This window comes from Heloderma suspectum, chromosome 1 (genome assembly GCF_057233095.1).
Source record: "Heloderma suspectum isolate Gila_16-S chromosome 1, 16-S_ref, whole genome shotgun sequence".
NCBI classification, from domain to species: domain Eukaryota; kingdom Metazoa; phylum Chordata; class Lepidosauria; order Squamata; family Helodermatidae; genus Heloderma; species Heloderma suspectum.
The window spans coordinates 261,002,388-261,016,625 of NC_139458.1; the positions used below are offsets into that span (position 1 = coordinate 261,002,388).

Consider the following 14,238-nt stretch of genomic DNA (forward strand, 5'->3'; position numbering starts at 1 on the left):
AGGATATCAAGCACAACCCCCTGCTCAAGACAAGATCTGTTACCACAGCATCCCTGACAGATGGCCGTCCAACATCAGCTTAAACATCTCTAGTAAAGGAAAGCCCACCACCTCCCAAGGCAGTCTGTTCTGCAGTCAAACAGTTGGACACAGGCAAATGATGACATATACAACATAGGTTGAATTACAATTGGTAAAGGATCTTAAAACAATTGTTATTAACTGGATTAAGAAAAAACTCTAAGGAAGCTACCACTGCCATTCCCCACCCCCCAGCATCTTCCTAGGGCAGCTGCCTCTGCCCAGTGATAGAGCCCTCATTGTTACAGCAAGAATCCAGCAGAAGTTTCATATCTCTCTGGTTAGGGAAAGGCCTCAGTGATTTTTCAGTACCTGTGTTGATAGCATTTGGATGTGAATCTAAGTAGTTTGGAAGGGTGAGCCCAAAAAACATTGCAAAGCCCAGAACAAAAAGGTTGCGGGAGGAGTTCATGTCAACAAACTGCAAGTTGGACAGCCCCACTGCTGTGATCATGCCTGCAAAAAAGAAATGAGAAATTCGGCTTTTTAAAATAAATGCATGGCAGACATCTGGGAAGGGGTGATGAGGCTGAAACTTAAGTATCATGCTGCAGCAAAGGGCTGTAAGTGCTATCCCAGGGGACTGAATTTCCTGATGATGCTTCAGCTGAAATATCCTTGGGGAGAAATCAGGGCTTAATTTGAAAGCAGGGCTTGGTCCCAGAAACTGCAAAGTAGAGAATTCCTGAGTAAGGCTCTTGCCCCTCACCACCACGGAGCTAACTGCATATTCCATGGTAACGTATAGAACAGTGCCCTGGCATTGTTTTTTAAGCAAAACCACTTTGGGAGGAGGGATTTTAGAGTAGGAAAGCAGCGAGGGAGGGACGGAGGGAGGGATTAATCTTTTCCCAGTCCAGATCACCCCTCTCAAGTGGCCTTTTCCTCCCATGGGATTCAAATCACATGTTTACAAGGGTAAACCATATATTTCAAACCCCACTGGGGCAGGGTGGGGTGGTGGGAGAGCTGCCGGGAAGACAAATTTGGAACAGCAAAAGAGCTAAGCTCGCCACTCTAAATGTTCTCTGCTTTTCCTGTTTTTTAAAGGTGGTTGGACAGTATTACCCATGTTATTCACCATGTTATGTGCAGTTAGCAGGCCTTCATCCTTTAAGGTTTATGAGCAGATTGCAAATCTCAAGAGCAAAGCTCTCAACTTCTAAACCAGAGGCTTAGGCAAATTTGAACCTTGGAGCTCCTCTTCTTAGAAATTAACAGTGGATCAGGAGTAAAATCTGATGCTTGTATTATGATCAGCAGCCATGCCCACATGAACAGTTCATTTGTAGACTGTTCTGTTTTCTTTTTTCTCTCTCTTTATAGAAAACAGGCGAGCCAAAGATTGGACTGATACTCAGGGTTATGTGTTTCTTACAATCATGCTACAATCAGACCATTTTCCCTGAAGAGAAACTTTCAGTATTGCTTCTCCCAGTCACTAACAGTTTATGAAAACAATTGAATTATCACAAAATCATAAAATACACTATTAAAACAGCCATATAAAAAAGCAGGGCAGAGAAAAGCATAAAACCACATCAGCAGAATAAAACCTAGAGAGATTCAGCCATTGGGTAGTATGGAAATTAAAAACTAAATAAATAAACCAGCCTTCCCCAATCTGGTACCCTCAAGATGCTTTGGACTACACCTCCCAGCATTTCTGAATATTGGCCATGATGGCTGGGGCTGATTGGAGCTGACGTCCAAAACATCTGGAGGGTACCAGCTTGCTGACCTAGTAGATCAACCACAGTTTAATTAAGGTCTGGGAAAATAAAACAAAAAGGTCTTCAGTTGGCACTGAAAAGACGCCTGCCTCCCTGGGGCAGAGCTTCCAAAGGTGGGACACCACTACTGAGAAAGCCCACTCCCCTGTCACCACTCTAACAGTGCAATCCTATACATGTCTACTCAGAAGCAATTCCCATTCAGTCCAGTGAGATTTCCAAGTAAGAATGTGATTGCAACCTTAAAAAAATAAATGTTTTATTGTTATGGGAGTCCATTAAGTTTTTATAAACTACTAAAAGTTTGCCTTTTGTCATAACTTTGCTAAATACATTTCACTCTTCCATTACATTAATATGGCCATCTCTAAAACATTCATTCATATCATGCCTATTCTGAATTAAAAAATAGCAATCTCACACCTACCATCTGAATTGCTACCAGGGAATCAAATCATTACTGTTTTTACTTTGATTCTGGTTCAGGTTCAGCTGTGGCTGAAGTCTACTTCAGTCCAGTAAAGGCTCAGTAGTTGTTTTAGTACCCCTGAACTAATTTCATTATTGCCAACTGAGCTACCTGACATTTCTCCCCTATCTACAGGAGAGTGTGTGGCATGTAACATTATCCTTCATTTACTGTTAGCCCACACAGAGATAAAATTCTACCATTTTTAATGCTGTTTATTTTTCATTGCAAGTAAGTAATAGTTTATTACGGTCACAAGACCAGCAGATGTTTGCTTTTCATGCTTTTCAACTCCCCACAATCATGAGGGCTAGAAATCCCATCAAGTTTCTAAAACAGCCATCCTAGTCTGCTAGAAACTCTACTAAAGTTAATGTCCTGATCGTGACTGAACATTTCAAGACACCTCCACAAAAGTGGATTAGTACCTATGCCAGTATTATTTACCTTTCCTTGCACACTAGTGGTGCAATATAAATAAGAAATAATAATATCCTCCTGACTCTTTGGCACAGCAGTATTAATTTTTTTAAATCATGCTTTGTTAATTTTCCATTTTACAATTTCTGCATATTTTACAGAAATAACATGGTAACAACAAACAATTAGATATACACACTGTAATGACCTAGGAAATGCTTTTACGAAGCTAGTTTTCAAGTCACTAGTAAGCAGAAATCAACTTATCTACCATTTCCCTCCACCCCGCCCCGCCCCCCACCTGAATGCATCCCACCAAATAGAAGTATGAATTGCTGGCAGGCACTGCCATGATCATCCTATGTACTTATATGACATAAAAGGAAACTAAACAATTAAAAATAAATCTCATTTTGCAACCCACCCACCCCTCATCACTCTGCTTTCATGTGTCTTTGACGCTATTTAAGAAAACGTACCAAACAATGTGCAGAACATTCCTCCAAGGATGGGGTCAGGCAGCGAGGCAAAGAGAGCTGTAAACTTGCCAATGGTTCCTAAGATAAGCATGATCCCAGCACCGTACTGCACCACTTTCCTGCTGCCCACCTGTACAAGAAAACCAGCCACACAAATTACAGCCAGTTAGTCACAGATCAGTCCTTTACCATATTATTATTAATCATCTCTCTATATTTCTGAGGCCTGTATGTTATTTCTTCTGTTGCATCTACATATTGACTGTTGTACTATAGCTAGACCAGATGCAGGGTACCAATGCACAAATCCTTTATCTGTGGCTCTGGAATACGTTAGAAGGGAATATGATGTGGGTAAGAATGTGGACCCCCTTCATGGATCACTGCCTTGTCGTGGCGAAGGGGCTTGCATAACTCAGTGAAGCCATAAGCTATGCCGTGCAGGGCCACCCAAGACGGACAGGTCATGGCAGAGAGTTCTGACAAAATGTGGTCCACTGGAGAAGGAAATGGCAACCCACTCCAGTATTCTTGCCAAGAAAACCCCATGGAACGTATCACAAGGCTAAGAGATATGACGCCGGAAGAGGAGCCCCTCAGGTCGGAAGGTGTCCAATATACTACCGGGGAAGAGCAGAGAGTATTTCCAAGTAGTGCCAGAAAGAGTGAAGTGGCTGGGCCAAAGCCGAAAGGACACTCAGCTGTGGATGTGTCTGGTGGGGAAAAGAAAATCCGATGCTGTAAAGAACAATATTGTTTAGGAACCTGGAATGTAAGATCAATGAATCAAGGTAAGTTGGAGGTGGTCAAATGTGAGATGGCAAGATTGAACATCGACATCTTGGGAATCAGCGAACTAAAATGGACAAGCATGGGCAAATTTAATTCAGGTGACCATTATATCTGCTACTGTGGGCAAGAATCCCTTAGAAGAAATGGAGTAGCACTCATAGTCAATAAAAGGGTGGGAAAAGTAGTACTGGGGTACAATCTCAAAAACGACAGAATGATCTCAGTACGAATCCAAGGCAAACCATTCAACATCACAGTAATTCAAGTCTATGCCCCAACCACTGAGGCCAAAGAAGCTGAAGTTGATCGGTTCTATGAAGACCTACAACACCTTCTAGAACTAACCCCCCCCAAAAGATGTCCTTTTCATCATAGGGGATTGGAATGCTAAAGTACGAAGTCAAGAAATAACCAGGATAATAGGCAAGCATGGCCTTGGTGTGCAAAATGAAGCAGGACAAAGGCTAATAGAGTTTTGCCAAGAGAACACGCTGATCATAGCAAACACTCTCTTCCAATAGTACAAGAGGCGACTCTACACATGGACATCACCAGATGGTCAATATCGAAATAAGATTGATTATGTACTTTGGAGCCAAAGATGGAGAAGCTCTATACAGTCAGTAAAAACAAGACCTGGAGCTGACTGTGGCTCAGATCATGAGCTTCTTGTTGCAAAATTCTGGATTAAATTGAAGAACACAGGGAAAACCACTAAACCATTCAGGTATGACCTAAATCATATCCCTTATGAATAAACAGTGGAGGTGAGGAATAGATTTAAGGGATTAGACCTGATAGACAGAGTGCCTGAGGAACTATTGACAGAGGTCCATAACATTGTTCAGGAGGCAGCAACTAAATCCATCCCAAAGAAAAAGAAATGCAAGAAAGCAAAGTGGCTGTCTGATGAGGCTCTACAAGTCAGTGAGGAAAGAAGGGAAGCGAAAAGCAAGAGAGAAAGGGGAAGATATATGCAACTGAATGCAGAGTTCCAGAGAATAGCAAGGAGAGACAAGAAGGCCTTCTTAAATGAAAAATGCAAAGAAATCGAGGAAAACAACAGAATGGGAAAGACTAGAGATCTCTTCAAGAAAATCGGAGATCTCAAGGGAACGTTTTGTGCAAAGACGGGCATGATAAAGGACAAAGAAGGCAGGGACCTAACAGAAGGCTGCATATTGTCGCCCTGCTTATTTAACTTATATGCAGAGTACATCATGAGAAACGCCGGATTGGATGAATCACAGGTCGGAATTAAGATTGCCAGGAGAATTATCAACAACCTCAGATACGCAGACGATACCACCCTAATGGCAGAAAGCGAAGAGGATCTAAAGATCCTCTTGTTGAGGGTGAAAGTGGAGAGTGCAAAAGCTGGTTTGAAACTCAACATTAAAAAAACGAAGATCATGGCATCTGGCCCCATCACTTCCTGGCAGATAGAAGGGGAAGAAATGGAAGCAGTGACAGATTTTATTTTCTTGGGCTCCAAGATCACCGCAGATGTGACTGTAGCCATGAAATTAAAAGACGCTTGCTCCTTGGGAGGAAAGCTATGGCAAACCTAGACAGCGTAGTAACAGAGACATCACCTTGCCGACAAACGTCCGTCTAATCAAAGCTATGGTTTTCCCAGTAGTAACGTAAGGCTGTGAGAGCTGGACTATAAGGAAGGCTGAGCGCCGAAGAATTGATGCTTTCGAACTGTGGTGCTGGAGAAGACTCTACGAGTCCCCTGGACTGCAAGGAGGTCAAATCAGTCCATCCTAAAGGAAATCAACCCTGAGTGCTCATTGGAAGGACAGATACTGAAGCTGAAGCTCCAATATTTTGGCCACCTAATGCGAAGAGAAAACTCCCTGGAAAAGACCCTGATGTTGGGAAAGACTGAAGGCAAAAGGAGAAGGGGACGGCAGAGGATGAGATGGCTAGATAGCATCACCGATGCAATGAAGATTAACTTGAGCACACTCCGGGAGAGAGCGCAGGACAGGAAGGCCTGGCGTGCTATGGTCCATGGGTCACAAACAGTCGGACACAACGACTGAACAACAACAGACAACTCATCTAGAAACCTTTCGGCCACCATGGAGCCATACACTGGATGTCATTCTGTGCACTTGATATCCTTCGGTGTAACAGGTTTACAAAGGATAAGTAAGGCAACAGAGCAGAGCAGAAGTTCTGCCCCTTGACCTCTCAAAAGATGCCAGCATGGTTTCAAATGTGTCCACAGGCTCAGAAGGTTACCAACCCATAGAGTCTAGATGGACACGGATAAAGTAGCTTCCTATGTTCCTAAATGAGCACTCAAGACGTTTTGTGCTATCAAGAGACCACCAGATTATTTCAGTGATTCCCATGGTGAATGTTCATGTGAATTAAATCAAAGTAACCAGAAACCCAAGCTAGCATGTGGCTGGAAGATTAAAACCTGTTGCTTATCTTGCACAGGTGCCATCAACTGGAAGCCTTGTGCTGCTCCTAGAGCACAGGAGAGAAGCAGGCAGCTATGTTCAGCTCCAGCAGATGTTCCTGAGTCTCCTCCCAGCATAGCCCCATGGACTATGACTGGCAGGAATCCAGCAAGGTCCTAGAAACAGAAGATGCTATCAAACATCACAGTGTGGTACCTTGGTGATGCCCAAGACTCCAATGTTAGGGCTCGAGGAAGTAGAACCATTGCCAGTGCCCAGCAACCCAGCAATTATACATGAGATTCCCTCTGTAAAAATGCCCCTGGGAGGGAAGAGAAAAAAAAACAAAAACCCAGCTATTGCATTAGGTTTTCCATGCCTCTCTCTCCCAGCAGGTTTTGTAGGAAAGAACTACAAAAATTCATTCTGTATTTATTTTTATGCATTTTAGCTGACACATGTTCAGACTTCAAAGGCTCCGTGGTGAATTACAACATTAAAACATCATAAAACTATTAAAACAGTACTTTAAAAAATATAAAAATCAGCAACTTTAAAAAGTAGACCAGAGACTCAAGCCATGCAAGTAGGATGAATACTTTGCGCCCAGAGACAGACCATGCTGTGGCGCTGCTAGATTACAAGACCTATGGTGCATCCCATTTTGCAGGTAGCATCATATAGGCATACAGAAGCAGTTGCACTAAGGAACAGGGGCAAATGCCCTTTCTTGTCCCATCATACTTCAAGGCTATGGCCTTTCTTCAATCCTAGTCACAGCTCCTTTGTCATGTGAGATGGGAGCAGCTGCCTGCCCTGAGTTGTTGGAAATGTTAAACTTCTTTATTCTGAAACAACAAAGAGTCTTCTGGCACCTTAAAAACTAACAATTTTATTATAGCATAAGCTTTTGTGGACTCAGTGTTATTCTGAATTACAATTTTGTGTGTGATATACATACACACACACACACACACGCATAAAATTACTAGTTATAATACCTTCATTACGTTATAATTACAGTGATAAATAAGTTATAATTGCAGTGATAACTACCTTATTACCAATGACCTTTCTCAAAACAATTGTTGGATGATAACATAGACATCCTTGCATTGGTGAGCTGATTAATACAGATATTGTGATATATTTTTAAAAAGAAAAAGACTTTTGTCCCTATTCAAGCCACAAAAGATGGAGTCGAACCTCTTGTTGAATTGTAGTTCAGCTGTTTTGCACTGAAATCTGCCTTTGAAGTTCCTTTGTTCAAGAATGGCCATCTTAAACTCAGTGGCCGAGGGTCCTGGGATGCTGAACAGATGTCTGTTTTATCACCCAACCACTGTTTTGTGAATGGCCACTGTTAAGTCACTTATCACTGTATATTCTGTATTTCATTTCTCCCTGTTTACCATCTCTCCCCACCCCCAGCTCTTGCATGTGCATAAAAATTTGTAATTCAAGATAACATTTCATACATCTGGTGAAGTGGACTGTAGTCCATGAAAGCTTATGCCATAATACATTTGTTAGTCTTTAAGATGCTTGATTGTCTTTGCTGCAACAGACCATCACAGCGATCCCTCTGATTACAAAAAAATCTGCTCTATGTTATGCCAAATGCATTAGCTCCCCATTCCTCTAGGGGGTGGCAATCATTCTGTTTTTCTGCTTCAGAATCAGACCTTAAAAAGTCTGAAGCAGATACTTCAGTAGATACTTCCATTGGACTGACTCCTTGACTGTGTAAACAAATCAGAGGCTGAAGTGTATCAAGGCTTTGTTGTCCCAGCATAACTGACTGTGTAAATAGATCTTCTTCCCCGTCCCCACCCATATGATCTGGGAGAATATTTCTGGCATCACAAAATGCCAAACTGGAGCCAAGTTCTTCCAGGCACCTGGGAGTTGCCTCCATGAGCAATTTCCTCAGTGCTGGCTGTATTTGGAGGTCATTAGGGATATATATCTCCATGGCCATCCAGCAGCCACCCCGGAGCTTATCGAGGAAAACCCACATTTCCTGAGACAGCTTAAAATCCAATTATTTTCTTTAAGTTGGGTTCTCCTCGGTATAGGTGCTGTGTGCCCCAACCCCCGCACTGACCTCATGTATGTTAGCCCTGCCCCAGGGTGTGCCTTCCACTGTGACCCCAGTCAAGGGGTGTTTCCTGTCCCTGTGTTTCCCAGCACAAACCAATTAATTAATGGAAGTAGCTCCCATTGTGGTCAATGAGGCTTGTCCCCTGAATGTGCACACCAGCGATCCTCCTCAATTGAAATAGCACATGTTAAAGCACTAATTCCCTAAAGGCCGTAAAGCGCTTTCCTCAAGCTGTGATTCTCTGTTGTTTGGTTTATTGCCTTTGGAAGTAACTAATAAACAATTGTTTATTTAAGGAAGTAGGCGAGGGGGGGAGAGAGAGAGAGAGAGAGAGAAGGAGATTGTTCCTGTCCCCGCTGTGTTTCCCAACACAAACCAATTAGTGTCTACTCAGAAGTAACTCCCATTATGGTCAGTGAGGTTTGTCCCCTGAATGTGGGGGAGTCTCTCTTATTCTCAAAGGAGAAAGGGGGGAAGAACCTGGAAGGAAGAGTCTCTCATTGGTTGAGCAGCCCCTGCATGTCAGATGACATTCACTCCAACCCCACCCCCACCCAGAAGTATGTTCTGTGAAGCGACTTTTACTGGTGTGATACACTTGCTCATGGAGCCCTGCATGGAGCAAAGCTGGCTCCTTGAAAAATCCGGGTAAACCACAATTGGCTTCTCCTTCTGTTGTCGTGGAGACACCTCCTGATGACTTGCCTACTGTGAATGATCATTCTTCAGAAGCTTTTTACAACTGTGCATCAAATATCCAAGCAGTGCAAGAAAGCTGTGTGTCTCGTACCTGTTGATGGCGTGCACAGGTGGAGGTGGAGCACCTGCAAGCCTAGCGCATGCATAATAATCCCCGATGGACTCAATGATCCCAGACAAAGTAGCACTGAACATTCCTAGCACAGCAGCAGCTGTCACTGTAGGGATTCCCCACTGGCCTAAAATAAGCAAAGGCAAGCGGGTGTTAGCTGGAGCACTGCATGCATCTCAAGGCATCTCAAGCAAGTGACAGAGCAGATTTTAATGTTGAAAATCATGTGGCCCAGGCCCCAGTCCTACGGTGATTTCTTCTTTTATGCCGGGGCAGGGAAGCTTTTTTTTCTGGGGGTCAGATTGCCCCCCAGGACCAATCTGGTGGGCCAGATGATATCGAGGGGGCAGTGTCCTGTCCCCTCCCCTGATGTCTTCCATCCCCAGCCCACTCATTTTTCCTTTCTCTGTGCAGAGAGAGGCACAGAGGAAGAGACTCGGCTTGCCCTTGGAGAAGCAGCTTCTCCCAGTGTTAGCCGAGTCAGGCGCCTCCTTTGTGCTGCTCGCCAGCCCAGTCGGGGCCATATGCAAAAGAACTTTGCCCCTGCTCAGAGGAGCTGCTCCTCCCGCAAGGGCTGGCCGAGTTGGGTGCCCCCTTCACACACCACCTTGATTGCAGAGTGTCCCCATAATCCACAAAAGTTCCACAGTACAAATGGTACCTGTAGAAAGAACTGGGCTGGTAGCATGGACATTTTCAGAATTTTGTGGCTTTCGGTACCTTGAATTATACAGAGGAAATGCTTTTTGAGATTTGGCATGCAAGTGCATTCGTGTTTAAGAGAGAATGAAAGAGAGGGAGAGTTTAGCTTTTGCTCCATCATGGGATGGAAAGCAATGAGAAAAGCCATGGGAGACAGGTGTATATCACCCCGCAACTCCTGTTCTGGAAGGTTCATACCAGCTTGAGGCTAAATGGAAGCAACAAGAGTTGGAGAGGAAAGACCAGGGTCAAGCTCCTTTCCTTTTCTCCATGCCCTGCATAGTTTTAGCCCCATCCAAATCGGGAGTAACTTATAGCCCTTCCAGTGTTTTGGCCAACAACTCCCATCAGCAATAGCCAGCATAGCCAGTGTGTGTGGGGGGGTGTCATGGGAGCTGTAGGACAAACATCTGGAGGGCTACAAGCTGCCCACTCCTTATCTAGGTATATGAAACTCAAACACTGAGATGGAAATGTGGGGATCAAAGAAAAGGACATGGTTGGTTCAGTTGTGTGCTCCTCCACTTCCTGCCATGCAGCTGTTTTTCTAGGCCAGAGCTACACAGCAACGAATGTGAAGCACTTTCATGTTTAATGCAGATTTTCATGAAATCAGCTTTGGTCCGTCAGGAACACACCAAGTGAAAAATGTGGAGTAAACACTACATTAAAACCCGCTTTTCATGGGTCAAACTGCACTTTAATCTGCCTGACTTTGTGGTTGGATGGGCGGAATCCAGCTAGTAGAAGTCATCAACCCCATAGATGCTGCTCAGCCAATGAGAGAGGCTTGCTCCTGCCCCTCTCCATGCCCCTCTTCCTGCTCAAGGAAGTTAAATGGAAGAGATAAGCATTGTCAGATAGTTTGCTCTACACCTCTCCCCCTTGCATCCACCAACTGTGAACCAGCAATACTTATGCCCAGGGACAGACTGATAGGCATGCAGACAGGAGGCACCTAGGTCCTGCACAGAGGGAAAGGGCTGGGATTGCCTCTCTCTGCTAGCACTCTGGAGTGGCAGCTACTCTGCTGCTGCCTCCACTTCCCCAACTGGAACTAAGCCTCCTCCTCCTCCGCACAGGAAAACCACACATACAGGGGACTATTCTGAAGGGGAGACATGAATGAATCAGAGGCTGCTATTTGTGAATGGGAAAAGCAAACTGCTGCATTACTCTGAAGGGACGACCCAGCACGATTCCGTGATTAGGGAGGCTTGGTCCCAGCCCTGCCCATGCTCCCTTGCTGTACTGGCCACCCTTTCTCCTTCCCTTCTGGGTATTCCTTAGTTGTAGGTGTATCACATGACCGTGAAGTTGCAGGTGTATTGCCACTGCGACATAGCAGCTGGTCACCCTTTCTCCTCCCTCCTCTGTGCATTCTTTATTGTGCTCTACATATAAACTGGCTACTCCACTACTGTGAACGGAACAGGGCTACTGATATTATGAATGGGAAAAGGAGGCCACTTATTGTGAAAACAGCCCTACTGCAAATGGGGAAAAAGAGGGAAGGGGGGAGCGGCCCCACCCCTTGACCACCTAACTGCCAGGCCACAGCCACGTCACACCCAGGATTTAAAGTGGAGGGACTGGGCATACTGCAGGGGAACTGCCTAGGAGCTGCTTTAAGTAAAAAATGCAGAGTAAAAATACTTTCAGAAAATGCAGCTTTTGAAGTGGGATGCAGCTGGTTGGCTGTGGATTGGCCATGACGTCATGTGTCCATAACTTTAAGTCACGGCAGCATCAGAGAAAACCTCCCATGTAGACGGGCCCCTGGATGCTCATTGTTTGAGGAACAGAGAGAAGGGCCATAGCACAATTTAGGAGGCAGCACCGAAGGACAGAGACCAAGGGAAAGGCATAGAAGTGAGGAAATTCTCATGCACCGAGCAAATATAAAGAGAGAAGGACAATAGAGACATGCCTCTCAGATTATGCAAAGCCAAACCTTAAGACCGCAAATTCTGCATTCAAGCAAAATCCAAATCAACAAAAAGTTAGGCATGTCTGTTTAGTTTCATTAATTTACTTTATGTACTTTTAGGGGGTATTTTTCCCTGAATTTGTTTTTGGGGGGAGCATTGTGATAATACAAGGATAGTTGTAGGTAAGTGGAAGGAGAGTTTGAATGTATAAATGGAAAAATATGTCTGAAGGGTATGAGGGAGAAACAATATATCATAAAAAAGGTAAAGGTGTCCCCAACCAGTTGTGTCTGACTCTAGGGTGTGGTGCTCATCTCCATTTCTGAGCACAGAACCTCCTTTCCAGGAGCAGTCTTCAAACAATGCCTTAAATGGTTTCAAACATCTATTCACAATCAGAAGGACAATCAAGCTAAAAACAAATAGAAATCCAATTTCTATCAGATTCTATATGAAATTCTTCATATACAAAATCACAGAGCATTAATGGTCCCGGGTGGCTGCTCTCCTTGATGCATGACAAATGTAATGGCCCTTTAGGGAGGTCCAATCTAACATGGATGAGAGGGCCTGTATGTTGGACAGACTGGAGAAATCTGTGCTGTTGTTTTATTATTTTATTAATTTTCCAAAACCAAAAGAGAAAAAAGACATCAAATTTAAATTTAATTATTGACAGAGGGTAAGACATTTAACATACATACATACATATGCAGCCAAAGATGGAGAAGCTCTATACAGTCAGTAAAAACAAGACCTGGAGCTGACTGTGGCTCAGATCATGAGCTGCTTCTTCCAAAATTTCGGCGTAAATTGAAGAACATAGGGAAAACCACTAAACCATTCAGGTATGACCTAAATCATATCCCTTATGAATATACAGTGGAGGTGAGGAATAGATTTCAGGGATTAGACCTGATAGACAGAGTGCCTGAGGAACTATGGACAGAGGTCCGTAACATTGTTCAGGAGGCAGCAACTAAATCCATCCCAAAGAAAAAGAAATGCAAGAAAGCAAAGTGGCTGTCTGAGGAGGCTTTACAAGTAGCTGACAAAAGAAGGGAAGTGAAAAGCAAGGGAGAAAGGGGAAGATATATCCAACTGAATGCAAGAGTTCCAGAGAATAGCAAGGAGAGACAAGAAGGCCTTCTTAAATGAACAACGCAAAGAAATCGAGGAAAACAACAGAATGGGAAAGACTAGAGATCTTTTCAAGAAAATCGGAGATCTCAAGGGAACGTTTTGTGCAAAGACGGGCATGATAAAAGACAAAGAAGGCAGGGACCTAACAGAAGCAGATGAGATTAAGAAGAGGTGGAAAGAATACACAGAAGAACTATACAGGAAAGATCTGAATGTCCCTGATAGCCATGATAGTGCGGTCACTGAACCTGAGCCGGACATCCTAGAGCGTGAACTCAAATGGGCCTTAGGAAGCATTACTAACAACATAGCTAGTGGAGATGACAGTATTCCAGCTGAGCTATTTAAAATCCTAAAAGATGATGCTGTTAAAGTGCTGCACTCAATATGCCAACAAATTTGGAACACTCAACAGTGGCCACAAGACTGGACAAGGTCAGTTTACATTCCAGTTCCAAAGAAGGGCAACACCAAACAGTGTTCAAACTACCGCACAATTGCGCTCATTTCACATGCCAGCAAGGTGATGCTCAAAATCCTACAAGCTAGGCTTCAGCAGTATGCGAACCGAGAACTACCGAAAGTACAAGCTGGGTTTCGAAGAGGCAGAGGAACTAGAGATCAAATTGCCAACGTTCGCTGGATCATGGAGAATTCTAGAAAAACATCTATTTCTGCTTCATTGACTACGTTAAAGCCTTTGACTGTGTGGATCACAACAAACTGTGGCAAATTCTGAAAGAGATGGGAGTAGCAGACCACCTTACCTGTCTCCTGAGAAACTTGTACGAGGGTCAAGAAGCAACAGTAAGAACCGGACATGGAACAACCGACTGGTTCAAAATTGGGAAAGGAGTACGACAAGGCTGCATATTGTCGCCCTGCTTATTTAACTTATATGCAGAGTACATCAAGAGAAACGCTGGGTTGGATGAATCACAGGTCGGAATTAAGATTGCCGGGAGAATGATCAACAACCTCAGATACGCAGATGATACCACCCTAATGGCAGAAAGCGAAGAGGATCTAAAGATCCTCTTGTTGAGGGTGAAAGAGGAGAGTGCAAAAGCTGGTTTGAAACTCAACATTAAAAAAACGAAGATCATGGCATCTGGCCCCATCACTTCCTGGCAGATGGAAGGGGAAGAAATGG

The 14,238-nt window shown here is 44.0% G+C and overlaps 1 protein-coding gene across 3 annotated transcripts in view; it reads right to left on the minus strand.

The window, feature by feature from the left end:
- Positions 1-14,238, minus strand: part of SLC23A1 (solute carrier family 23 member 1) — a 62,762-nt gene that overhangs the window by 3,749 nt on the left and 44,775 nt on the right. For all 3 annotated transcript variants that reach the window (XM_084825910.1, XM_084825920.1, XM_084825930.1), the window contains 4 exons: positions 9,289-9,436; positions 6,611-6,716; positions 3,183-3,312; positions 394-537 (listed from right to left, as the gene is read on the minus strand). In XM_084825910.1, coding sequence (XP_084682036.1) covers positions 394-537; positions 3,183-3,312; positions 6,611-6,716; positions 9,289-9,436 — 528 coding nt within the window. The remainder of the gene's footprint in view (positions 1-393; positions 538-3,182; positions 3,313-6,610; positions 6,717-9,288; positions 9,437-14,238) is intronic.